Below are 26174 nucleotides of genomic sequence, written 5' to 3'. Positions count from 1 at the left end.
GCCAAACATTGGGGATAAGGAAAGGGGGAGGGCTGGGTATGGAAGACAAATTTCCTCCTAAGCACTTCATCCCCCAAGCAAATAGAGAAAAGGGCTTGGTGTTTTTCTGTATGCGGAGGGGATTAGAAGTGGAGAGGGCCTAGATAGGTTGAGGTGTCATACATCTGAGGTGACAATATGACAATGACACGCCTCCAAAAAAAGCAGAAAACAAAATTACCTCCAGGTCATCTACCTCACAGTGATATATGTTGTATCCCACCTGATGCTGTAAGCAACTAAAGGCCCTCAGAAGGACCAAAAAACTCACCCCACAGAAAACCACTGACAGCATCTCCATGCCATAAAATAGTAGTGTTTGGAAGCTACAAATCACTTGTTAAGAAACTTGGGGTGGAGCAGTAGCCTACCAAGGGTAGGGTAATGAGAACAGAGCCCTTGCAGTGCAGGCAATAATAGGGGGCATTCAGTCCCTATTTTAAGGGAATTTTATTTTTAGAGACTTTTAATAGCAGAAAAAAACTGAGTAAAAGCTGGTCTTGTTTTTATTAGTAGACATAGAGAAACTTACTCTAAAATCTATCTAGAAAGGTAGGGGCCCCAAAATAGCTAAAACAATCTTGGAAAAGGAAGAATAACATGGGAAGAGTCATGGTACCCAATGTTAAGGCTCACTATACAGCCATAGTAATTATGACAGTGTGGTAGAAAGATAGATAACATTGATCGTACAAAATGAGATCCATAAATAGACTCACAAGTCCAACTGATTTTTGAAAAAGCTGCAAAAGCAATTCAACACAATTTTTAATAAATGGTGTTGAAGTAATTGGCCATCCATAAGCAATACATACATACATACATACATACATACACCTAAACCCTGTACTTTAAGCAGACATTAACTCAAAATGAATCACAGACTTAATTACAAAATGTAAAACTATAAAACTTTTAGAAAAAAAGGACAGGCAGGATCTAGAGCTTGCTGAAGCGTTTCTAGGCTTGATATCCAAACCAAGACAATTTGATAAATTGGGCCTCATCAAAACTAAAAAGTTCTGCTCTAGGAAAGATGCTGTTAAGAGGATGAAAAGACAGGCTACAGACTAAGCAAATATTGTCAACCACATATCTGACAAAGGGCTACTATCTAGAATATGTAAAGAATACTCACAACTCAACAGTAAGAGTAACAACAAAAATCCAATTAGATAATGGGCATTTACGGAGATGGTTATGGTGTGCTCAATAGCTGTTGGTAAGAAACTAAGAAATGTGAGGGAAAAGTCTTTCTTAACTAGACATTTCCATAGTTGTCTAATGAGGAGGACCTCTGGAAGATGGTCAGTCTTTTCCTAGTCACTTGTATTCATTTAGGCCAATGGACAGGTGAGATGTCCAGAGCCATTTTGGGGTCTGTAAACATCCCCAACTGAGAAAAAGCATGCCGAGAAAGCAATTGCAAACAAAACTAGGGAATTTAACACCAGCTGTCAGTTCTGCTTAGATTAAAATCCGGTCAAAAGGTTTTAATTCTTTTGATTTATACTAGATAACATTATCACGCTAAATATTGTTATGTGGATGACATTAATCACGATATAAAGTTACGTAAATGGTGATCACAGTTTTTTTGTTTTTGTTTTTTTTTTTGAGACAGAGTCTCACTCTACTACCCTGAGGAGAGTGCCGTGGCGTCAGCCTAGCTCACAGCAACCTCAAACACCTGAGCTCAAGCGATCCTCCTGCCTCAGCCTCCCAAGTAGCTGGGACTACAGGCATGCGCCACCATGCCCGGCTAATTTTTTCTACATATTTTTAGTTGTCCGATTAATTTCTTTCTATTTTTAGTAGAGACGGGGTCTCGCTCTTGCTCAGGCTGGTCTCGAATTCCTGAGCTCAAACAATCCGCCCACCTCGGCCTCCCAGAGTGCTAGGATTACAGGCGTGAGCCACTGCGCCCGGCCGTCACCACAGTTTTGAAGCAAAAATGAGAGCTCACTGTTTGCCAAATGCGAGTGTACTCATACTGTGCATAGATATTTGAATTTTTTAATTCATCTAGAAATCTATTTTTATGAGTAAATTAATATATCTCAAAACAAATTCTGAAGAATGTTTGATTTTTTCCTGGAGGAAAGGGAGGGAAAAGAACGTGGTGCTTCTCACTCTTGAAAAAATATCGGTATTTACTATTAGGGTTCCCTCAGTCATCAGCAAGGATATGTGATATATTTATTTTAAATTAGTTTTTAGCACTGTTTTAGCAAGGACACTGAGCTCTCAGTCAAAAGCCCTAAGTCCTAGTCCAGTTCTCCTGGTGTGGACTTGCTGAAACTCCCTCTTCTCCCTGGACCTGCATTTCCCATCTTTAAGATGATAATATGACATCTCTGGGCCCTTCCATAGAATTCTGTGTGTGTGTGTGTGTGTGTGTGTGTGTGTGTGTGCGTGTGTATCTTTTTTATTTATCTGCTTTTGAGAGTAAAAATGCTTTTTCTATCAGGGTATATAACTTAAGCTGTAGCACTTAATTGTTGCACAAATAAACACTCTTTTCTATATGCTTAGGCACGATTAGAATAAGAGACTGAATAAATTCCATGGTCAGTGAATCACAAGAGTAGAGGTTCTTGAAATTTGGCAACTACTGGTAAAGTCAAAGGATGTCACTGAGAAGCAACTATTTTAGCAAGTAGTTTCCCTATTTACATTTACTACAACTTGGAAAATTTGCTAATATTTGTGCTCCAAAATATTGTAGATGGTTGAATTTAACAACCCCTATCGTGATCAAATTCTGGGATTTCATGAGAATTCAGTATTCTAAAATCATCATCTATGACATGCAACCATGTCTGTCTGGATCTCCATTTGGTCCTGAGTTTATTAGAACTGCAAGTGAAGCTGAGTTCGGTGTCTGTAGGAGGTTGAGGCTTAGAGGCAATATTGTCTGGTGGAGTTCTTATTCTTGCTGAATGTTCTCTCATAGCTTTCTAGGGTCTAGGTCTAACTACATAAGAAGCTCTTTCCTTCTTTTTAGAATCTTTTCCTGAAAAAAACTTCCAAGAGTGCCTTATACAGACCTTCTTAGAAAAGAGCTCTAGCCCTTCTCAAGAGCCTGTCCCAATGCTGTGCAGCCCTCATTGTCAAGTCATTTCTCTTTAGATCTGATATGATTCCTTTGGGTTAGAGTTCAAGCTGAAATCCTGGGTCCTGGCCCAAGGGGCCTGAGAGTCTAGTGTGGTGGTGACTTTAATTCAGTTTGGGTAAAGGGTTTGGTATAGATATGAGAAGAATAAGGACCTGATGACATGCCAGCAATCAATGGCTTAAGCCCAGAAGTAGTATATATAAATGCAAAGAGTTGGAAAATGATCCAACTAGAAACCAGTGTCTCCTTCACTCCTATTGTCCAAATAGGGGAAATGCAAAATATAAGTAGATACTTACTCAGTGACCAGAATTAGCATTTTTAAATTCTAGTGGCAATCAGTTTATATATATATATATTCCCATATATATAACAAATGACAAGTATATATAACCCACATTATATATATATATATATATATATATATATATATATATATACACACACACACACACATACATACACACATATTAAAAATTGGGCCAAGCTACCTCCATAGAATAGCAGCTGGGAAGGATACATTGGATGACAGACTCAGGCCCTGACAATGAAGCAGGACGAGGAGCTAAATTAAACAACATGAAATTTAATGTGGGTCCACAGTGTAATGTGCCTGCTCATGGACTTCTGGGCTGGTGAAACTTGCTCTCCAGTGTAGGGAAATGAGTCCTGGTCTGCTCTGCACTAGTCAAACTCTACTCAGTATTCACTTCTGGCTACACTGGGCTGATGGATGGAGATATTGCAAAATTTTCTCAGGAGACACATGAGAGTGTTGAAGGACACCAAGAATCATCCAAATGAGAAAAAAGTTAAAGGAAGTGAGAGTGATTTGCCTGGAGATGAGAACCTTAGAGCACAGGGCTGCCCTAGCACAAATAGGGAGTAAACTTTGTAAGTCCCAACTAGGAAGAATGGATGGAAGGTACAATGCACACTAGTAAGAGCTTCCCAAATAAGGGACAGGTTGCCCCACGTAGTAGTGATCTGTTCATCCCTGGAGGCATCCACTTGGCTGGGAAACTAAAGAGGAAACTGAAATGTCACATAGATGAGATTCATGGCACATGATATTCCTCAACATGTAGAGAGAGGAGAGCATCTCCTCTAGGACAATATTTATATAATGTGAGATTCTGTAAAAAAGATGGAAATCTGTGGTGTACATCTTTTATCAGAAAGGACATAGAGATGTCCCGTGACATTCCCAGAGCCAAAGAAGCCAAGAAGAGTGGTCCTTACCAAGGTAGACATGGCCATCACTTTTTTTTAGCAAGCACAATCCTGGGCAATGCTCTTTTCAGAGTAGATTACCTCCTAGTCTGCTGTACTCGTTCATAGTCTGGGCCCTTCCACCCTCCCTCAAATGAACTGCAATTGAAGTGCTGACAAGCTTGAAGAAAGTGATCAAAAGTAGATTGAAATTCGCTGTCGACAAGAATGTTCTTATGCGTGGCTGAGTTGAGGGACGTCTGAGAGTTTAGACATTAGGAATTGCTCTGAGAAAACAAGTGACAATCCCCTGGGAAATTGTCTTTCAACGTTATTTGTCCCTGAGAAATGTTCATCAAAGACTTGCTGTAGTTCTGTGTCTTGTCCTGCAAACGAGTACCCCCTTCTAATAATGGTAGTGCTAGCTTACTCACAAGTGGAAACATTGTTTAGATGGAAGTAGTGATTTATGCAGGAGACATAAGACCTTCTAATTTCTCAGGACTATTTTTCTAAATTTCTATCTTTTCTTTCCCTTCTCTCAAATGAATATTTTTCAGTGGACATGTCTTTACAGTAAAGACAAGAAAGAGAATGCTTTGTAAGAATGGAGAAATCAGAGTTCTTTCAGACAAGGGTGATAAATAGCATTTTTTTTTTCAGACTGCAGGAAAATCATGGAATAATAGTTGATCAATTGGGACTTAAGTTAGGACTTGTCTTTTCAGTCTCTATTTTTTGTTTATTTCTTTATTCTGCTGGTTGAACTCTGTCTTAAAGACTCAACCAAATAGCATGGGGTGTAACAACATATGGAATGTGGTGAAAAATGGACCGCAAGGGAATGCCAGTTGTTCTTCATTCTACAGCAATACCACTTAATGAGTGAGCTAACCACCACACCTTTCAGACCCTGTTAGACCAGGAGGAAGCCTTAGAACATCTAGTTCTACCTTGTCATTCTACACCTGAGGCTCAGAGGGGACGTTCACAAAGGCTAATGAAGGGGAGATCTTGTGTTGCCCAATGGCACATTCATCAAGTATTCTTTCCATTACACCATGGAACTCCTCAATATAAAGAAATGACAGATTTGTGATAGAGCCAGCTAATGACTCTATCAAGACTTGTGGTTTGACTACTAACAGCCACTGATCATTGAGCACTTTATGTGTGTTATTTCATTTATTGGGTCACAACATGTACCCCCATAATATGCTGAAATAAAAAAGAAAAAAAAAGGAGTCTGACTCCATTTTTTGATGTTTGCGGAGAGCTTTTAAACCTCACCCCCCACTTCTCATTATTCCCCACTTCTGAGCAAGTTTTTAAGAAAACTTGGGTGCTCCCTCCTTTAGCGCTGGCGGGATTCAAACCATGCAACCCCCTGAACACATGTGGGAAACCTGGTTCCACCCCCTAATCACAATAAAACCCCCTGCCCAGACTCCTTGTTTTGCTCTCCTAAGCAAGTTTTGGACCAGCTTGGGAAGCCTGCCCTGCTCTCCCCAGAAGTGCCCCATTATGTGATTAACAAATCTTTTCATAGGCTTTGGTGTGTGTTTGGCATCATCAGTCTTGACATTGGAAGCAAATTTGGGTTAATGGCCACAACACAACTCTGAGATAGGTGCTGTTATAATCAGCATTTTACATATGAGGAAACTGAGGAATAGAGAGGTCAAAATAATACACGGGAGCTTCGAAAAGGCTTACAAAAATTACAGAAACCACTTCTGAAAATAGACTACTAAGATTTCAATTCAGACCTAAGAATATTTCATGGCTAGTGTGTGCTACTGAATCTATGCAAGGATTCAGCAAAGGATCTATGATGAATCTTTGACTCCTAGTTAAAATTCTTGCCCAAGATCACACAGCCAGTGAGTGATGGAGCTGGGATTGAAACCCAGGCATTGGGACGCTGAAATCTATGCTCTAAAAATCTCAGACTGAGATCTGTCTAATTGCAAAGCCTGTGCTCTTTCTACTACAGCAGGAGAGTAAACCTGGATTGCATGAAGCTATAGAAAGGTTATGTATAGAATAATAATAATATATGCCAGGCACTGTGCTAAGTTTTAAATTTAATCTTTATTACAATTCTGTAAAGTCAATACCATTATTATCCCCATTTTACAGATAAGGAAATTGGAGGTTCAGAATGCTTAGGAAATAATATCCAAGGTCACACAGCTAGTAAGCAGAGGAGCCAGCTTGAAAAGCTCCGTGGGTTGTTGTATTAGAGGTCGAAGTCTAATATTCATTTGGCGTGTGGGCGTTTTGGATTCTCCCAGGTCTGTAATAATTAAGGTAATATTTTCCATGTATTGAATGATAAGTCCTTTACATGCATCATCCTATTTAAACTTAGAACAATGCTATAAAGTAAGTACCACTATTATTCCCATTTTAAGGAAGAGGCATTGGAGTCTCAGAGAGGTTAACAAAACATGTTCAAAGAAAGCCACCTAATGTATAGACATCGGGAGGGGCTGAAATTTAAAGTCTGTCTGATTACAATGTCCAAGCACTGAAAGACTCACTCACTGGCTTTACAGTTTGAGCCCCGATTCTCTCCTCTCCTCACTGAAAGTGCGCAATACCTAGCAAGGACATCACCCTATCTTTAAAAATGTAAAACACAACCAGCTGCCCTGCTACAGCCCTCCCCACATCAGCACCTCATGAGCTGTTGTAGCATATTCCTCCTCAGCACCTCCTGTCAGATTCCTCATTCTTGCTGATTTCAGGGACTGGACTGTCACTGGAATTGCCATTGCTGCTGCAGCTACTCAGGCAGCACATGCTGCAAGACCCTGTTATCTCTTGGACAGCTCTTTTTGGTATGTTAAGGATTTATTCAGTAGAAATGAATAAAGAGGAAAGGAGAACATTCTTCTGCTCATACATTTTTCCTCGTGAATATCGTGGAGTTTGTAACCCTAGAAATGGAAATCCACATATCCAGAAAGGACAGTGCTGAGTAGATCTACAGAAAATGGAGAACACAGCTACCAGGGGAGGCCCAAGAGTGGTCCTCCAGGACCATAAACTCATGCAAACAAATTCAGCCCTCCAACAAAAATCAAAGAGTAGAAGAAATGTCTTAATTTTTTTTACCCAAGATTAGAATGTGATTCTCACCACCTTATCATGCAGGAAGTCCATGTTCACACAAGCTGGAGACAATACCATGACTCAGGTGGACCCTAAGAGGAACAGAAAAGCATCATCTGCAGGCTTATTTTTAAACTTCTGTTTTCCTACCTTTAAAGAATCATAGATTTCAGGGGGCAACAGGGAGCCTAGAAGCAGTGAAGGTACTTTCGTAGTAGTAGAAAGAGCCCTTGAGTTGATGCGAGGAGGTCTGGCTAAGCTAGTTAGTTCCTGCTTGGCCACTGAATAGCAGTGTGACTTGAGACAAAAGTGCCACCTCCTGTGTCTTATCAGGCCTTTCAAGTCCTTCCTCATTTGAACTTTAGTCATCTATGCCCTTTTTTTCTTTTGTACAGCTCTGGAATTACTTGATTTTATTAAAGAAAATAAAAAACCTGCAGCAAGCGTCTCATAGTATTTGCCAGGGACTGTGTAAGTTCCTCAAACAGAGCTACATCTAAAAAGCTTGGGGAGTACAGAAGCAGGGAAAGTCAGGGTAGGCATCTCAGAGGAGGTACCACTGAAGCGATGCCTCGAAGGATGATAGGAAGAAAATAAGACCAGGCAGCGAGAGGAACACATACTCTTCACTTCCTCTGAAATTGTGGAAGGGCCTAGGAGAACCTGGCTTGTTTCAGGGAACCTGAGGGCCATGGGAAGTTTGGTATTGCTGTAGGGCAGTGTGTGGTGGTAAGAAACAAGGCTAAAGAGCTAAGAAGCCAGGACCAGATCATGAGGGGTCTTGGATGGCTTGCCAAGGAGTTCTGACTTTGTCCTATGGGCAGCACAGGTTGCCAACGAGGTTATTTAGCAGCAGCATGGCATAATCAGATTGCTTTTATAGGAACACTGCTCAGGTCTCAATAGGAAGGATGACCTGCAGCGGAGTGACTCTGGAGACCTGGAGGCCAGGTGAGATGCTGGTGTATGGTGTAAACAAAAGACAAGAGCCCTCTGGTGGACAGACTCTAGGTTGGCCTCCAGTGATCTCTGCCTCCCAGCATTCGTGCCCCAGTGTATTCCCCTCCCTTGAGTGCAGGCTGAACTCAGTGTCTCACTCCTATGAACAGAATACAGTAAAGGTGACGGGATGTCACTTCTGGGATTAGGACTATGACTTTCGAAGCCAATTGCCATGTTATGAGCTGCTCTGTGGAGAGGCTTGGATGGCAAGTAGCTGATGTCTCTGGCCAAAACCAGCTAGAATCAGAGGCCTGTCCACCAGCCACTTGGGTGAGCTGGAGAGTTGATCTTCTGAGGCAGGTTGACAGCCACATAAGTGATCTTGGAAGGGTTCCCAATGAAACCTTGAGATAACTGCAGTCCTGGCTGACTCCTTGACTGCAGCCTTGTGAGAGACCCTGAACCAACTACGTCATACCCAGATTCCCGATCAACAGAAACAGAAAGTAGTAAGTACAGGCATCTGTTGTTTTGTACTGCTAACATCTGGGATAATTTCTTACATAGCAATAGATAAGTAATACAAGCCTCAGCTAAGGCAGTGGCAAGAAAAACAGATGGATTCTGAAAATGTTAAGAAGTTGGGCTGGAGTACGAGGGGGAAGGAGATGTCTAGGTAGATGTTAGTGCTGTTTAATGGAGATGGAAAATAGAGTAGGAGGTGGTGCTCCGGGGAAGAATATGATTAGTTAGTTTGCTGGTCGAAGTTTGAGGGCCCATGAGACACCCCAGTAAATATACTCAGAAGGCAGTTGGAGTCAAAGGCCTGAGGCTCATGAGAAACATATGGACTGGACATTTGAGAGTATCAATGTAGAAGTGGTTCAGGAAGTGCAGGGACCAACATTGAAACCCTGGAGATCTCGACAGTTAAGAGACAGTCCTTTCATCAAGCCGGTGTTATTGTATGTGTGTGTGTGTGTGTGTGCGTGTTTGTGTGTGTTATCTATGTGCATCTTCTCCCAAGCAGCTACCTCTCATCCTAGAATATTTTTCCTTAGCTTTGCAGCCATATTTGTGTTCCAGTTTTACCTCACTAAAGACTCCAAACATTAGTGAGTCTCTCCACCTTTCAGATTAACCTGAGCCCTCTCCAAATTGGACAAGTTGCCATTGAAAGAATGCTGGGAAATTCTGCTGTTGATTTCCACCACTTGTAATTATTGGTAACATCTTTAGAGTTCGTATGTTGTTTACATACTCAGCCTAATTTATTCTTCCCAAAGAAATCATATAATGCGACATAGCAGCAGAGCTTGTTAGCAGAAGAAATACAGTATGTGGAGAGTCTAGAAGATGTCAAGTTGACCCAGAGATCTTTTTTGGAGGTTGGTGGTAGTGAGTGTGTTTCTAGCTAACCTGTAGAATGTAAACAGAGCCTGCAGACAGACTGAAAGACAGCTCTATCAGCTCTGCTGGAGGTGTTGACACCACTATCCTACTGAGGGTGTGAGCACAGAAGCTTGTTACCATTCCAATTTTGCTGAGCTGTTTGGGGCTTTTGACATTACAGATATCCTGTTCCTGCACGTAGAGACTCGTGGAATTATCTTAAAGTTAGAAGGCACCTTAGAGTCCTTTTTAGAATAAAGTACACAGACTAATTCTGAATGTTTCAAACTAGGTACTTGCAAATAATCAATGGTGTTTCAATTGAGCCATTAACACATTGACTGTCACACAAAAAAAACACGGACTTTTCCTTGGGGCCATAGTGTTTTATTATGAAAATAGATTAAAAACTTCAAGTGTAATTTAAAGGCAAACATAAATAGAAAAACAAAATTTATTGACTTCTATTCATTTAATTCACATTTTTATAATTAAATTGTCATTATTAATTGTAATAATAAGAACATCAACAAGTAAGATTTTATATATGGTCCAGGTGCCCCGGGGTCAAAACTGCAATGAATTAAATACAACTCTCATGGCAGTTAATGTGTTAATAAAGCAACAAATAGAATCATTTTTAATTGAGCAATGCTGGTAGATGGAATTGGTTTTTATTAACCTACAAATGCACATTAAATTAGATGGGGCAATAGCTCATTTGAACAAAAGTGATGTATATATGAATATGATTTTATGCAGAATCATATAGTACCAAAGTCACATATCAAAATTCACTCTTTCCACTTTAAAGGTTTAACAACTTAGATTCCTTTTCTTGTGTTCTCTATCTCTGTTCATGTCACCTTTCTCTCTAGTTACCCCCAGTCAGGATGAAGCAGAGACTCCTGCCTATTGGTCTTAACACTTCCCATTCTCATGGCAACTGCTGCCAGTCAGGGATTTCTCTCTTGCATGAAACAAAATCAAGCAGCCTCTTGGATATTCTCCCTGCCTCCAGTCTCTTCCTTCTCCATTTTCCCCTTCACACTGTAGTCAGCTTGATCATTATAAAGCACCGATCAAAATCCTTTCATGGTTCCCACTGAGTGCAGGATCAAGCCACAACCCCTTAACATGGCATTCAAGGCCCACGACTAGGACCTCTTCTACCTCTCCAGCTGTGTTTCCCATGACATCTCTCCACCCCCTTACTCCAAAGCCATGCTGTTTGACCACGTGAAGTTCCCTGACTCCTGACTCCAAGATATATGACTGTATAGTTTGCATGCTGTTCTACTAGCCTGGGATGTCCACCACTCTGTCTTTTCCAGGGGAAAGTCCTATATACACTATAAGCCTCAGCTTAAATCCTCTCTTCTCCAGGAAGCCCATTACTTGGCTCTCCCACAGGTTCTGGCTCTACCATGGAATAGCTTCTATTTCATTCTGTCTCAACACAGAGTCTCCTGTTGACCTTCTCTCTCCATCCTTACATTGTGAGTCCCATGACTTACTACCATCCCCAGATGCTTGCACACTTCCTGACACATAGGATGCCTTAAAAAATATTTACAGAATAAATAAATCATGGGCTTTTGCAAAGCTTTTTAACATATTCCAAAAGTCATTGATGGTTTCATATTTAAATGAAAATTATAATGTGTTAAATGTTTTGAGTAATGTTTAGTAAGTATACATGGTTTATTTTTACTTACCTGGCATTGCCAAGATCCATATATAAAAGCATATTTATTAGCAATGAATAAAATCTGAGAGTAAAATATACATGGTAATTTAAACTTCAGTTAAATTTTATTGACATTTCCTTAGAGAATATCTATTTTTAAAAGAAACAAGCTCTTAATTACTTTTTTTAACAGTACCTTTTTTTCTCAATGAAAAGTTACTTTAACATGAAAGTGCTCACTTTTCACTCTGTTGCCTGGGCTAGAGTGCCGTGGGGTCAGCCTAGCTCACAGCAACCTCAAACTCCTGGGCTCAAGCGATCCTCCTGCCTCAGCCTCCATAGTAGCTGGGACTACAGGCATGTGCCACCGCACCTGGCTAATTTATTCTATTTTTAGTAGAGATGAGGTCTCGCTCTTGCTCAGGCTGATGTCAAACTCCTGACCTCAAGTGATCCTCCTCCTGCCTTGGCCTTCCAGAATGATAGGATTACAGGTGTGAGCCATCACACTAGACCAGTGCTCACTTTTAAAATGAGTTTTTAGCAGAATTGCTACCACAAGAACTGAATTGGAGACTTAATTCTAGAATTTTGGTAACTAAAAAGTTTATTTTGTTTTTCTTTGGGGAATGGTTTGCCCTTTTCCATCTACCTTCCAACTGAGAAGGTGTTCATGGTGAAGGTGGAAAGAACATATTTAACCTTATTAAAGGCAGCTTAGGTGTAGTCGTAAAAAATCACTGAACAGGGAAGAAGGATACCCAAGTTCAAGTTCATTGACTCTGGCATTAACAAGCTCTGTGACCTTGGTATGTCTTTGTCCCTCTGGGCCTCAGTTTCTCTGTACGTAAAATGAGGGTGTTGGACTGGATGTCTGATGTCTGAGGACTCTTCCTGTTCTAACAGCCTAAGTTAGGAGAATGCACTGGGGTTTGAGGGAGTAGCTGGTGAGCCCATAGCGCTGGATAGGTTGTCCCCTGAACACCTCTTCTACCACCAGCCACCATGGCTCCAGGGTGGTTTTTGACATCTATTAGCTCAATGCTTTTCCATTGCTGACAGCAGCATCCATTAGGACGTGGTGTCATGGATCAGAGACACTTGGTGTCATTTTTTTTTTCATTTTTCATGGTGAAGTCCTATTTTGCCTTCTTTCTGTATCAAGAACTGTCCTCAGCCATGAGAAGCATCACTCACGATGAGAAGTACAGAATCTGACCAGAGAACACCAGCTCCTCCCTGAAATGTCAACAAAGGTTTCTAAGAAAGGTGATAATAATAGTTAACACATATTGCACAATGGCCATGTGCCAGGCACTGTGCTCAGCCCTCAAAGCATCGATTTACTGAATCCTCACAACAAACCAGAGACATTGTCGTTCCCACTCAACATCTAAAGAAATTGAGGCTCAGTGTAAGTGATGTCCTCAAGAGACCACAGCTGGTCAGAGATGGAGCCAAAGTTGTAAATTCAATCTTGATTTTCAAGGGCTTACACTGATCCCACTGGTTTCCAGTCCCCTTGGCGCTCATTCCTTAAACGTATAGTTGATATTCCACTAATATTCTTGAGAGCCTACTATGGAATAGGCTTTGTGCTAGGTATTGGTGAGCAAATTAAACACAGTCTTTGTCCTTGTGGAACTTACAGACTAGGAGACAGACAAGAGGCAAAATCACACAAATAAATGTCAAATGACCACTGGGATCAGTGCTTGGAGAGGTACCCAGAGCTATGAGAGCTTGGAAGATCCTGGACTATTTGAGAAAAGAGCTTGGGAAAGAACATTCCAGCAAAGGGAATAGCAAGTTCGAAAACCCCAAGTTGATAAAGAATGCATGTATTTTTGTCAGTAAATTTTATTAGTTTTCAGAAAATTTGCATTTGTGTAGATTTGGGGGAAATTCTGCAGATGCAAAATGTAAAATAAGTACTATGCATAATAATCTTTATTTAAGACAATTACTGGACTTTAAAATGTGTTAAGATATGAGACTATCAAGAAGTATGATTTATTTAGTCAACAAACATTTCTCAGAGGAATCCTGGCTGAGGTCCAGGGAGGGAAGAGTAGAGGCCCACGCAGTTGAGCCCAGAGAGGTGGGCAGGGGCTGGATCAGACAAAGCTTTGGAGAAATTGGGATATTTTTCCAAGAGCAATCGATGGGAAGCCACCAGAAAGTTATTTAAGAAGGTAAGTGGCAATGATAGGGTTTATGTTTGAAAAGTGGAATGTTCTAAGGAGAATGGATTGGTGGGGAGGGGGGCAGAGTGGAAGCAGGGAGAACAGGTAGGGGGCCACAGCGATGGTCCACCAAGAAGTGACAGTGGTGTGGATGAGGATGGTGGCATGGGCGGGAAAGACACAGCATGTTGTGTTCCATTCAGCTGGTGGGTGCTCACCTAGCCTCTCCTCTGCCTGACCTGGGGCTTGCTCTCTGCCCCTTCCCAAGAGGGCAGTGAGCTTTGCTCAGGCCCCTGCATTTAACTGCTTTCTGGTTCCTCAGTGGCCCCTGCTTCCCGCAGCCCAGGCTGTTCAGCTTGGCTCCCAAGGAGGTCTTTTTCTCCAGTGAGTGGGTCTGAAGAATGACGGAGCCGCTCACTAATCTAATCCTGCTCCTGCTTACTTAGGAGGGGACTTGGCAGGGGGTTGCTCTGGTGTGCTTGTCCTGCTTGTGTTAACTGTAGGCCCCAACTTGGAGAAAAGCTAGGGGATTACTGCTCTGGGGGCTCCCTGCCCCTTCCTCGCCCCAAAACAGCTGAAGGAAAGGCTTGAACGTTCCTCTTTCATGAGCAGACACATTTCTGTATTTGTGATAGGGAGAGAATACATTTTAAACCTGCCTTTTCTGGTGATAACAGGAATACAATCCTATTAGATAAAATTGGAAAGTATGAGAAGGAAAACTAACCAGTATTTATAACACTACCCTGCATTTTTGCATGTTTCTGCAATCATATATACTTATTTTTAAACTGTCAAGGTCATATACACTGAATGTAGTTTTGTGTATCTTGCCCTTTTCACCTTGTGTTTTAAGCTTTTCCCTGTGTCATTAAAACCTTCCATAAAAAATTTTAATATTTGCAAAGTAATCTTTCTTTCATTTTTTAGCAATGACTGTTTAGAATGCATAAAGTAGTCTTTTTTAAAAAAACATATTTTACCTAGCCTTCTCATTGGTCATTTGGGTTGTTTGTAATTTTTAGCATTTTAAGGAGGGCTGTGATGAACATCTCTGTTTATAAATCTTTTCCTTCACTTTGGACACCCCCCCTTAGATTTCTAGAAAGGGGATTAATGAGGGAAGTTGTACAGTCAGAGGACAGGAAAGCAAATTTTTATGTAGGGTAATTACCACCAAAAAGTAGCTCTGTTCCAGTCCTGGAAGCTTAAAGGCAGACTAGCCTCTTTCCCTCTGTAAGGACTTGGTGCTTCCCACATCACTTCATTCACCAAGCCGTGGCTACGAGGTGTCTCTGTGTCAGGAATCACCTCTTTCTCTGGAGTCCTGGCAGGATTATGGGTTTGAGAGGCAGCTGGGGCTGTGATTTCACTGGTTTCTCTCTTGGTTTTGTGGCTCGAGGGGCAGAGAGGACCCTCTCAGGCCTGGGAGTCTGGTTCAGCTGCACCGCCTAGAAACACAACCTTGAGCATCATTTCCCCTTTCAGGGCCAGTTTCCTCATATGTAAAACAAACAAGAGGAGGCAGGAGGAATTGGGTTTGGCTAGATTTCATTATTATTGCTGTTAAAGCAGCAGAACCCTTATTTCAAATTAAACCTTACCAGAATCCCAATCTATAAAACAAATTAAGGTACAGTTGGCCTGGTAGACCTACGTGAGGAGGAGTGGGGGAGGGGCTCCAGTTTGAAAATTCTGGCCTAGAAGATACCAGTTTCATTCTAGTTCAATTCAGTGTTCTTCCGTATTGCCGAAGTTCAAAAAAAATCTTTCATCTGTATTTAAATCCTGCAAATGTGCTGATTGATGAAATCTTTTCTCTTAAAGGCAGTTTGGAAATCAGACAAAGTGGAGCACAAAGCCATGGATGTTTAGAGAGGGAGTGAGCAGTATGTGAGACAAGCTGAAAGGGTGACCCTGGCACTTCTAAGAAGGCAGCAGCACAATGGACTCTTCCAAAGATGCAGTGTCAGAGTTTATTCCCCTGTTGGCACCGCCCCCCTCAGTGGGGCCAATTGCTTGTTTTTACCTTCCTTTTCCTGGAGTCATTTTGGTCCAAACTTGAGTTCACAATTGCTAGCAATTGGAAACCCAGAGTAACCTACGGACAGGTATTTTATTGAAGGCCAAACACTGTGAAAGGTATGAATGGGGGATGGATGTGACAGGAGAGTTTCCTCACTCCTCTGGGACTCTGGAGCACCGCGGGTGGGGCGTGGGTGAGGCTCACCGACCAGGCAGCTTGTGCGTTTGCTCCAATCACAGCAGCAAGGGTCGAAGCACCAGCCCACCAGGAGGGGCCCGAGGTCTGAGGCCCTGGGATGGGGAGAGGAGAGAGTACTACCGAGGCTAAGCCTGATCCCTGAGCCCGGACGCAGCAAGCCCGGAGGAGCACAGGGTGGAGGGCAAAGTGTCTGGGTCTGTAAATCAACTCTGGCCCCTTCCCACCCCAAGCTGCACAGTGGGGGATGGGGGCCAGGGGGTGGGGATGGCAGTGCAAACGTCTTCGGGGGATGGAGTGGCTGCCTTCCCAGGGAGACTCAACCTTTCTTGGAGAGGCGGGTAGGTTTAGTCTCCAGGATCCGCAGTGATGTGTAAAAAGCGGGCACGACCCCCGAAGCCTCAGAAAGCCCCCGCCCCTCCCCCTCTCCCCCCAGGCCCGCCATGGCCCGCAGGTGAATGGCTGGCCCGCACAAAGGGGGCCGGCTGGAAATGTGGAATTTGGACCAATTTACGGGAGATTCTGTCGCCTAGGGTCCTAGCAAACCTCAAGCAAAGAAACCTGTGGTCAGTAGTGGATGGGGATAAAAACAGTGCACCGGGCCAAGCTTATTGGAAAGGCTGAGTTTAGTTATTCTGGGATAGCGAGGTAACAGGATTAAAGGGATTAAGGAAATCACCTCAAACAGCTGAGGAGGGGGTAAAAAAACACTGGTTCTATTTGTTTTCTTCCTAGGCCCCAAACAGATACACTGGGGCCCTGTGGCCTGGCGCGAAATAAAGGGCCCTTCGGGGGGCACAGTGGAATGACCAAGGGTCAGGGACTGGAGGGAAGTGGCGGGGAGGTAGGAATAGAAAGCGAGCTCAAGTCTCTGCATGAGAGGGAGCCTCTTCTAGAAAACAAATAAGTAGACTGAGTTGACAAGTTAAAAACAAAAGGCCGTGGGAGGCGTTTTGGAGATCTTTGAAAATCTAAGGAGTACTTTTTAAAACCCAATCTTCCAGTGTTGAATGCTGACCCTGCCGCTTCAGCTACCACAGTTGCAATGTATTTATTTCCTGCTGGGGATCCCCGTAACCATTTATTTTTAATGGGATCATCGAGATTTCCGATGGGTTTTCTTTTTGTAAATATTTCAGCTCGGCTCAAATGTCTTCCCGCCCCAGCGCACAAAGGTAAAAGTGCCCCGTTTTTGGTCGGTTTCAGCGGCCGCTGCCGTCCCCGCCCCGCCCCGCGTGGCTGCCGCAGCAGACACTACTTCAGCCGACGCTCACCGCGATCAACAAGTGCGCGGCCGCGGGCGTGCGCCTCCGCTACAGTGTGCCCGCTCTCCGGAGGCGCTCCCAGGGAAGACAAACCGCCGCCTCCTCGGAGTTTCAGTTGGGAACATTGGGAGCTGGTGTATTTTGGATCACCATTAGTTAAAAAGAAACCATTTCGGATCATGCTTGCCTCCCCCCAGGCCCTACCCTGCCCCCAGGATGGGACCTCAATTATAAAATCGAGTGTTGGTCTCCTCCCCAACCCGCGCCTAAAGTTTCAGGCCCGCAAAATTATCAGGACTCCATCATGTTGGTTATAAAATTTATTGATCTCTCATTTAGGAATTAAAACATTGAAAAACCTGAAACGAAATAGCCCCTTCCCCACTACCCAAACGAAATCCGAACACATTAGCGCGACAAAAATATCAAAACGGATCACGGCAGATATCACCAACTCAACAGCCTAAATGCGGACTGGACAAACTGTCCCGCCGTCAGGGGCGGCGAGGCGGGAGACACACGCACACTTGGCTATAAATTAACATTGGCTTTAGCTGCCGCGCCTCTCGCTGCGGTCAGCCCCCCCCAAAAAACCACGAGGAAAACAGATGCAACGCGGCTGGGGGCGGGGGCGTTGCAGTCCTCAGGCCAGCCTCACCCTACAGTATGTTTCTCCCATTCACTCCTCGGCTAACTGCAAACTAACAAGACAACATTTTCAAATGCAACAGAAGAACCCAGGAACTCAGGAGGAGGAGGGGGCTGCTTTTTCTTTGCAAACATCACAGCAATTCCCAGCCTACAAAGGGAAGGGAGGGGCAGCAGCGAGGGGCAGGCGAGCTCTCTAGAAGTCCCATTTCCGCTGCTCCTGACTTCTTTTTGCTTTTGTACAAAACCCGACAGCTACAGCAAAACTTTGTCCTCCCCATCATCGGTACAAGGCAACAGTCCCAGGCAAGCAAAGCTAAACAACAAGGCGTCCCAACTCGGGGGTGCGGGGTGGGGTGGGGGCGAGGGTCGGCGAGCGCCGGCTGGAGCTCAGATGTGGGTCAGCGGCACCGTTCCGTTGACGGCAGTCCCGGCGCCCTGGTAGTGCTGGTGCACTCCGTGCAGGCGGCCGCCGGGCAGCGGGGAGGCGGCGTCAGCTGCGTCCCCGCCGGGTGGCAGGTACATGCTGATCATGTCGCGCAGGTCGCCGAGGCACGCGCGCTGCGAGTGCGATGCGATGGCGGGCGGCGGCGAGCTGGGCTCCGACTTCACCACCGAGCCCATGGGGCCCAGGCTCATGGCGGCTGCGGCGGCGGCAGCGGCAGCGGCGGTGGCGGGCTGTTGCCCGTAGGCGGCGGCCGCGGCGGCAGCGGCTGAGGGCGCCATGCCCCCATAGCCCGAGGCGGCAGCGGCCGCGGCCGCTGCGTTCATGTAGCTCTGGGCGCCCGGCGGCATCATGGGGCTGTACTGCAAGCCGGCCATGTCGTAGCGGTGCATCTGCGGTAGCGCGGGCGGCGGCGGCGGGCTGCTCATGCTCGGGGGCTGCGCGTAGCCCAGCTGCTCCTGCACCAGCGAGTACGCGCCGTTGGCCCAGCCGTTCACGTGTGTGTACGTGTCCAGGCGCTGGCCCACGCCCACCGGGCTGCTGGCGGCGGCCGCGGCGGCGGCGGCAGCTGCTGCGGCCGCGGCGCCGGGGGGCAGCAGGCCGCCTGGCAGGGAGTACTTGTCCTTCTTGAGCAGCGTCTTGGTCTTGCGGCGCGGCCGGTACTTGTAGTCCGGGTACTCCTTCATGTGCACCGCGCGTAGTCGCTTGGCTTCGTCGATGAATGGTCGCTTCTCGGCGTCGGTCAGCAGTTTCCAGTCGGCGCCCAAGCGCTTGCTGATCTCAGAGTTGTGCATCTTGGGGTTCTCCAGGGCCATCTTGCGCCGCTGCCCGCGGGACCACACCATGAAGGCATTCATGGGACGCTTTACACGGTCCTGGTCGCTGCCCCCGCCCCCGCCGCTCGCACCACCGCTGCCGCCGCCGCCTGCGTTCGCGCCGCCGGCTGCGTTCGCGCTACTCTTGCCTGCGCCGGCCGGGGCTGAGGGGCCGCCGGTGCCCGCCGCTGGGGTGGGTGTCCCCACGGGGTTCTTGAGCTCAGTCTCCAGCAGGCTGTACATTGCCGGGGCGGGAAGAAGGTGCGCCAGCGTGGCGGGAGGAGAAGGCGCTCCCGGGGCTGGAGCAGCCACGGTGAAAAGGCCCGGGGACTCCGTCGGAGGGGAGCTTGGGGGCCTGTGGGCCAGCGGGTCGGGCGGGAAGGGCAGGCTTGCCGAAATGCTCAGCGCCAAGTCAGCAGAACCCGCAGGCTACTCGCACCTGATGCGTTATCCCGAGCAGGTCGCATTCACAGTCAGGCCGGGCGCTCTCTGGTCCCTTATATACCTGCTCAGATCCCCCGGGGTTGGGGCTCGGTCCGCCCCCAGCCACCCGGAGCCCCGGTGATTGACAGGCTCGCAGTGATGCGCCCTGGCCAATCATCACCAAGCCCCCGTTTGGCCCAGCTGAAAAAAAAAAGTTCGGGGAGCACTTTCGTTCACCCCCACGCCCCTCTTGGGCCGAGTGACGTGATGAGAGTTATTCAGGAGGCGGGAGTCCCGGAGACCCGCTCTGAGACCACCAATTAGGGTCTGAAAAAGTTTGAAAGAACGAAACCGGAGGAGGTGAGGGAGGGGGAGAGAGGGGCGCGCGAGGAGGATTGGGGGGAGGGGTCAGAGGGGGGCCTGCGGGGTTCAGAAAACAACTTTGCCACCCTGTCAAGGCCGACTGGCAGCCCGTCCTGGGGGGCCAGCCCTCAAAGCTCCCCGCTGTCTACACCGAGGTCCTCTGGCCGCTTCAGCTTGCTGCCAGCGCTAGGGACACGCGGCACAGCCAGCTAGCTACCCAGGCGGGCTTGGGGACTCAAGGCGCATCCAATTTGCCCCAGGCTTCGCCTCCAAAAAGTCCTCCCTGGAATTGGCCGCTGGCTGCCCAGACCTTCCTCCAGGATGGCCAGTGCATCCAGGACGGAGATGGGGTCAGGGACCCAGGCTTGGGAGACAGGCTTCGGGACCGCGGAGTGCACGGGCTGTGAGGGTCTTGGGGGTTTGCGGGAGGGCCAGCAGTCAGCTGCCCGCCTCCTGAGCCTGGCTGAGGCGCTCGTAGGCGGTGGTGTGGAGAGTGTGTGTGTGGGACGTAGAGGGTGAATCGGCCTCCGCTCTCTCGCTCCCGGCCCCCGCTTAGCGGCCCCTTTTTGTCTCTGCTCTCTGGCCATTTCGGTTTTTCCAGTCCGATGCCCCTGAGGGGGAGGGTCGGGCCCCTTGGAAAATCCGTTTTCATGGCAACACGGAGCCTGTCTGAGTGAAAGAAAAGTTTCTTGGATGGGGGGACGGTGGCCGGAGCGGAGCCGAGGCTGTCCTCCCGGCAGACCGCTGGGCCCCCTCCGCTGGCAGCGCACCTGCCAGGACCGCTGAGCGCTGCTCTCCGCGCGCAGCCGCGCCGCCTCCCCTGGGAGCAGGCTATGCTAACGGATTCCGTCCTTCTTTTTTCTTGTTTTACAGACTTCCTGGCCCGAGTCCTGAGATTCGGAGCGGGACATTCGCTTGCTTGTTGGGTTGTCTGCCAAAGACTAGCGGCGCGGGAATCCTGGCTGCGGGGAGAGAGAACCCCGACAATCGCCACCGCCAGCTCAAGCCAGTGGCACAGCGTTTGAAACTCTTGGAGCCGCCCGAGGCGGCGAGTGGAAATGAAAAGCCATCCAGGCAGATGTGGCGGAAGCCGAAATAAGGTGTCTGCACTGTGTGGGGTCTCGTCCCCCGCCCCCAGCCCCCTGGAAAGGTGGGGAACTAAAAGGAAAGCATAAATCCTAAGTATTGGGGGGGGGGGAATCCCAGGCTTCTAGTTTTAGCTTCTAGGGTTAATGCAAGACTGGGCAATCCCGGGACGCCTGCACACAGGACTCTTCCCTCTTTCTCTCCTCTACGAATGAAAAAGCAGGCCACTATGGCTTGGGAGACACTGCAGGCCAGCTCCCTCTCTACTAGGCGGACCACTGGCACCAAAATCCCAGCTCCCAGCCGGCATCATCTCCCAGAAGTTTGGAGTCCCAAAACCTGCCCTTTCAGTTGGTGTTTCACTTGATCTGAGTCGTCCGGGGCTGTACGGATTTAAGGTTTTAAAGTAAACTATCAGGAAGGTTTCTGTGTATGGGTATATATTGTATGAGAGAGAGAGAGACAGAGAGAGAGAAAGAAAGAGTGTTTGTGTGTGTGTGTGTGTGTGTGTATGCGCGCGCGCGCGAGCACACGCACATGGATGTGCACAACACAGCGAACATGGGCTATAAGGCTTGTCTCAGAAAACAGAATGATTAGGCAATCCCCCACCTGCACCTGTTTTCTTGGCAACCTGGCTGACAAATTTTCTTAGGCAAACCCACCCTCTCCCAGAGAAGCCGATGTGCAGTAGCCCCTGCCCTCCTGCCGCCTTCCACACACGCCCTCTCTCGGCTTTTCTGGGCCCCCGAGGCTGTTGCTAAGTGAAGCTCGTTTTAGTAAACTACCCAACCGACGCGCGGCCTGGCGTCCAGTAGCCTGACAGATGTCAGGTTTCTTTCCAAGTTTTAGGACCCACGTAAGCCGTGTGGTGACAGTGCCTGGGCTGCATATTTCCCAAGGCAGGGGATGCGGTGCTGGGCCGGCGATCCTCCCCACAGCAGATTATCTGGGGAACCTAGTCACTGCTCCCAGCTGTTTGTCATTTGATCACACCTAGCCCAGGGCTTAGGTGAGCTCATTTTCGCCTTACATCCTCGTTCCAGATTTACAGCAGTCTTGCCGGGATCAGGCACCGTCTCCCACCCTCCCTGCTTTCCTCAGAGGCTATGATTAAACCGATTTCCGTGCCTGGTGGTTCTGGGGTGGTCTGCACAGTCCCAAGTAAGAGCCATGCCGGATTTCCTTTGAAACTCTTCCGAGGAAACTTTCTGAACACAAACTACCATTTCAATAGACAAGCACAGCTACCATTGCGGGCGTAGAGAGATGAAGAGGAGAGACTGAAAGGAAGTTAATGCTCTTGGCCCACCGGCAGTGCAGGTTCAGCCCAGCGGCGCGACCTTAGCTGGAGTCGAGAGAAGTGTCGCAGCAGGCACCACAGCCCGAGGGGCCTCGGCTCGGGTTCTGGCAGCGGGGAGGCGGAACCCGAACCTCAGTGTCTCCAACTCTCACCCTGCACCCAAGGAGGAAAGCAGACGAGTACAGCGGAACCCAGGGCGCGTCCTTTCCGACCTCTCGGGGAAGAAAAGAGCGCGCTTAGCAGCTTTCTCCCCGCCTCCCTCACTCCTCACCCTCCCCCCGCCCCCGGGGCCTCTGCGAGCCAGTGGGCGGTGCGCAGAGCCCTGGATCCTGAGCTGGGAACCCGGACAAGCGCCCCCTCCCCATTCCCCCGCTCTCCCAAGAGAGCTGTGGCTCCCTCCGACTAGAGCCGGGCCTGGGGCTCCCAGGACCCAGGGCGCGACAATAGCGCCGTTTATTGGCTTCGGTTGGAAACTTCACCCAGCGTCGCCCCTTCTTGCCTCGCCCTCCCGGGCTTGGAAGTCGCCCCAACCCTCAAAGAGAGGCAGCAAGCTTCGCTGCGGGGCAGAAGCGCTGCTCATCCTTAAAGGAACGATTTTCGAAAAACTCCGGGGACCCAGACTCTACTATGACTGGTTCAGCGGGCTCTGGGTACATTAGGGCATCCCTGCTCTGCATTCCTCTTGCTGCAAGCACTGGCAGAAATCAGGTGTCCCAAGGGCCTCGTATCTGCAAAGTTCACTCGTAACGATTGTCCCTTAGAGGTACTGATAAAGCAGGGAAGGGGCTGTCCCATGACTCGCGGGGAGGTACCCTCGTTGATTCCTGCTCATAGGGGACCTTACCGGATCTCCAGCACTATTTGGATCCAAGCTTTTAGAAGAGGTGCCATCTGCGTGCTGGGTGAAATGGGGTGAGTGTGTGTCGGTGTTGCTGGAGAGACAGGGGGATGGGCAGTATTTGGGCTTACCGAGGCCTGACAATAGGATCCGCAAAGGTGGCCCAGCATTTGCCTTTCAGGTTTCTCAAGTGCAACCCAGCCCAATGCGGAGTCTGGCTTTGAGGAAGTGAGAACAACTTAAACTGGGGACCCTCGGAGACACTTTGCTTTCCAACAGACAAGAAGTTTGAGTTTTGAAAGCAGTCAGTCCTATTTCTTCCTTGAGAACATCCCTTGACTAATTTGTTCTGGCTTCTAGCCAAGATTGTGTATTTAGGCCATGGATTGAGGGCCTTTGATCAAGAAATCAGAGGCTTGGGTCTATCGTAAAACCATCTCTTGTGAAAAGGTTGGAAAGGTCACCTTCATTCCAACCTGATGGAAGAGACAGTACCTTCCAGTTCCTGGAATACTCAGTAGGAACCCTGCCCCCACCAGACCAACGGACAGCACCTCCTCCAAGTTCCAATGGAAACACTTCCTTAAAGGTCTGGGAAGGTGCTGAAGACCCTAGGCTGGTGGGTGCCGGTTGTAAACAATAACCTAGTCGACGCTCTCTAAACAAAGCTAGGAGCTGTGAGGTATGTGAAGACCTGGTCATTGAGGTACCATAAAGTCTCCTGTGGGTGGTACAACTGTATTCTTTTTAAAAAATTATTTTTATTTTTAATTATTATGGATACATAATAGTTGTATATCTTTATAGGGTACATGTGATGTTTTGATACAGGCATACAATTTGCATTAATCAAATCAGGGTAATTGGAAGTAACTATTATTAACATTAAGTTAGGGTGTGCTTTAAAAGAGTGGTACAACTGTATTCTATTGCAGCTTGGTGTAGCTCTTTTTTGGGAGGGTGCGAGGTACTTTTTAAAATGAATTTCCGAATTCAATTCAGTTGGTTAGCTGAGCTGTACGTGATAAATACACTGGGAGTCCCCTTGGCCCACGGCTTGGTGCTCAGCTTTCTTCCACCCACAGGATATGCAGGTATCAATCACAAACCCGCTCTCTTTTGCCTAGGTGCACAGCGAGGAATTTGACAACCTTTGCCTTCTGTGTTCCCTCGCTGACCTCAGGACCCAAACACTTCCATCTTCCCAGAGGAGGGAAGGCTCTGTCCAGGAATTGGGTCCCATTTACAGACAGCCTTCTGAGCCACCGCTGTCGGCTTCTTGGCCTCCCAATCCCCACCCCCTCCCTCCGCCCATCCTCATAACTCTCGTGCTCAGCTCTTTGGACTGCCAAACCCGCACCCCTGCGGAGCGGCCCCGGGAATACGGTATCCGACCGCTAGGCCTGCCCTCCCACTGGGCCTGTCCACTTCCTTCTATAGCTCCAAAGGCACTACCCTCGCCTGGACAGAGGAGAGGTGACCAGCAGGAAGCCGGGACAAGGAAAACAATCTTAAAATCGTTATCAATATGTAATGTTGTCTGAGTTATTCCACGTGCCCACGGTTCCATATGGTTATTCACACAGCGGAGGTCACAGGTCCACCAAGCCTGGCAGCACTCCCGGGGAAGGTGCCTGAAAAATCAACGGAACTCCCGAGACTTCCAGTGTGACCAGGCAAGGCTATCGCCCCAACCACAGGGGCCGCAGGATGGCAGGGTGGGGGATTGGGTAGAGTATCCTGGAGAAAATTTTAAATCTTAAGGCGGCATTCAGCTGTTCTTTTTTCCCCTTTCTTTTCTTTTTTCTTTTTCTCTTTTTATTTATCTTTTTCATTTTCTTTTAAGAGTGGAGAGCCATGGAATTCGATGCACAGAATATCTATGTTCTCTTCTTGGCCATCATTTCTTTTCGTTTCACAAATCTTTGTCGTAAACCTACTATGTGCTAAGTTTTGCACCAAGTGCGAGACAGAGACCCTGTGCCTTCCCACTCCACATCAGAAAGTGGCGACGGCTTGGGAAAGCCTCAAGAGGACTCCGGATTGTGAGTGGATGAAATTTTCTCCTAGTTCTCCCCCCATATGATTTATGGAGAAATCTGGACCCCTCAGGAAGCGCGATGTCCTGAACAGGGGCCCGGCCTAAAGCCGAGCTCATGCGCCCCTGCCGCCTCTGCCGCAGGGGCCAGCCTCTGTGCGCGGTGTGTGCCCCGTGTGAGCGCGCTTTCCCACGGCCGCGCCCAGCCCAGCGAGCGGAGGGGGGGGTCGCAAAAGCGCCGCGTGCCTGGAACCCTGGCGGTCACGGGTCCCAGCGCCACCATCCGAATGGCCTGCGGGCGAACCACTGGGGCAGCTGCTAGCGACAAAGAGCGGGGCGGAGGACGCGGCTCAGAAACAGCTGGCGTGCCGCTACTTGCCAGGTATGGAGGATGTCAATCCTCAGGCAGACGCGTTTCCGTGAGGGCCGGGGGCCAGACGGCGGGACAAAACGCGGTCTATCGAGAGGTCTGGCCATGCTGCAGTTTTGTCGTCTAGGCCACCGTCACCCCAGTTCCATCTCTCCGGAAAGCGTCGCCCGGTTAGGACGTCGAGGCTTTGCTAATGTGATGTTTGTGTAATTAACACCGTCTCCCCTTGTTTCCGAACATATTTCCTGTGGCAGCACAGCCGCAGCTTTCATTTGAAAAAGCAACGGGAAGAACATCCCAATAACCCTTTCTAATGGGAAAAAACTGCCCCTTTTGTGGAATGGTTTCTTTACAAAGCCAGCAACCAACCTTATTTTCTAGTTCCTATGGCTATGCCTTTATGAGTTATATTATTAAAGAAATCCGACACTAATTGTGCCGATTTAACTTGTTAATTAGTTGCAAATAAACTATTCATTAGTGGTAAAATAAAATAAAACCCATGTGCCTAGATATCATTCCACATTCACATATTGTAGTGTCTGCATAACATAGGCATACTAAATTAAGTTCCTAAAAGGTTTCTCCTCAGGATAAATAATTAAAATATATTCTACTTTAATTGACATTATAGAGGACATAAATGAGCTTTTCCTTTTA

The 26174-nt window shown here is 47.5% G+C and overlaps 1 protein-coding gene across 1 annotated transcript; it reads right to left on the bottom strand.

Annotated features, from left to right (window-relative positions):
* Positions 1-17498: 17498 nt before the first annotated feature.
* On the bottom strand, positions 17499-19608 carry SOX3 (SRY (sex determining region Y)-box 3). Its single transcript, XM_012665279.1, is given in 2 exon segments — positions 17499-19512; positions 19515-19608. Coding segments are annotated over 2 exon segments (1335 nt in total). The 5' UTR covers positions 19561-19608; the 3' UTR covers positions 17499-18223.
* Between the last annotated feature and the right edge of the window lie 6566 nt (positions 19609-26174).

The sequence above is a fragment of the Propithecus coquereli genome, unplaced genomic scaffold, assembly GCF_000956105.1.
Source record: "Propithecus coquereli isolate 6110/MARCELLA unplaced genomic scaffold, Pcoq_1.0 Scaffold99, whole genome shotgun sequence".
Taxonomy (NCBI): domain Eukaryota; kingdom Metazoa; phylum Chordata; class Mammalia; order Primates; family Indriidae; genus Propithecus; species Propithecus coquereli.
Note: the sequence above shows the minus strand (reverse complement) of the source record. Positions and strands in the feature narration are given on the sequence as shown.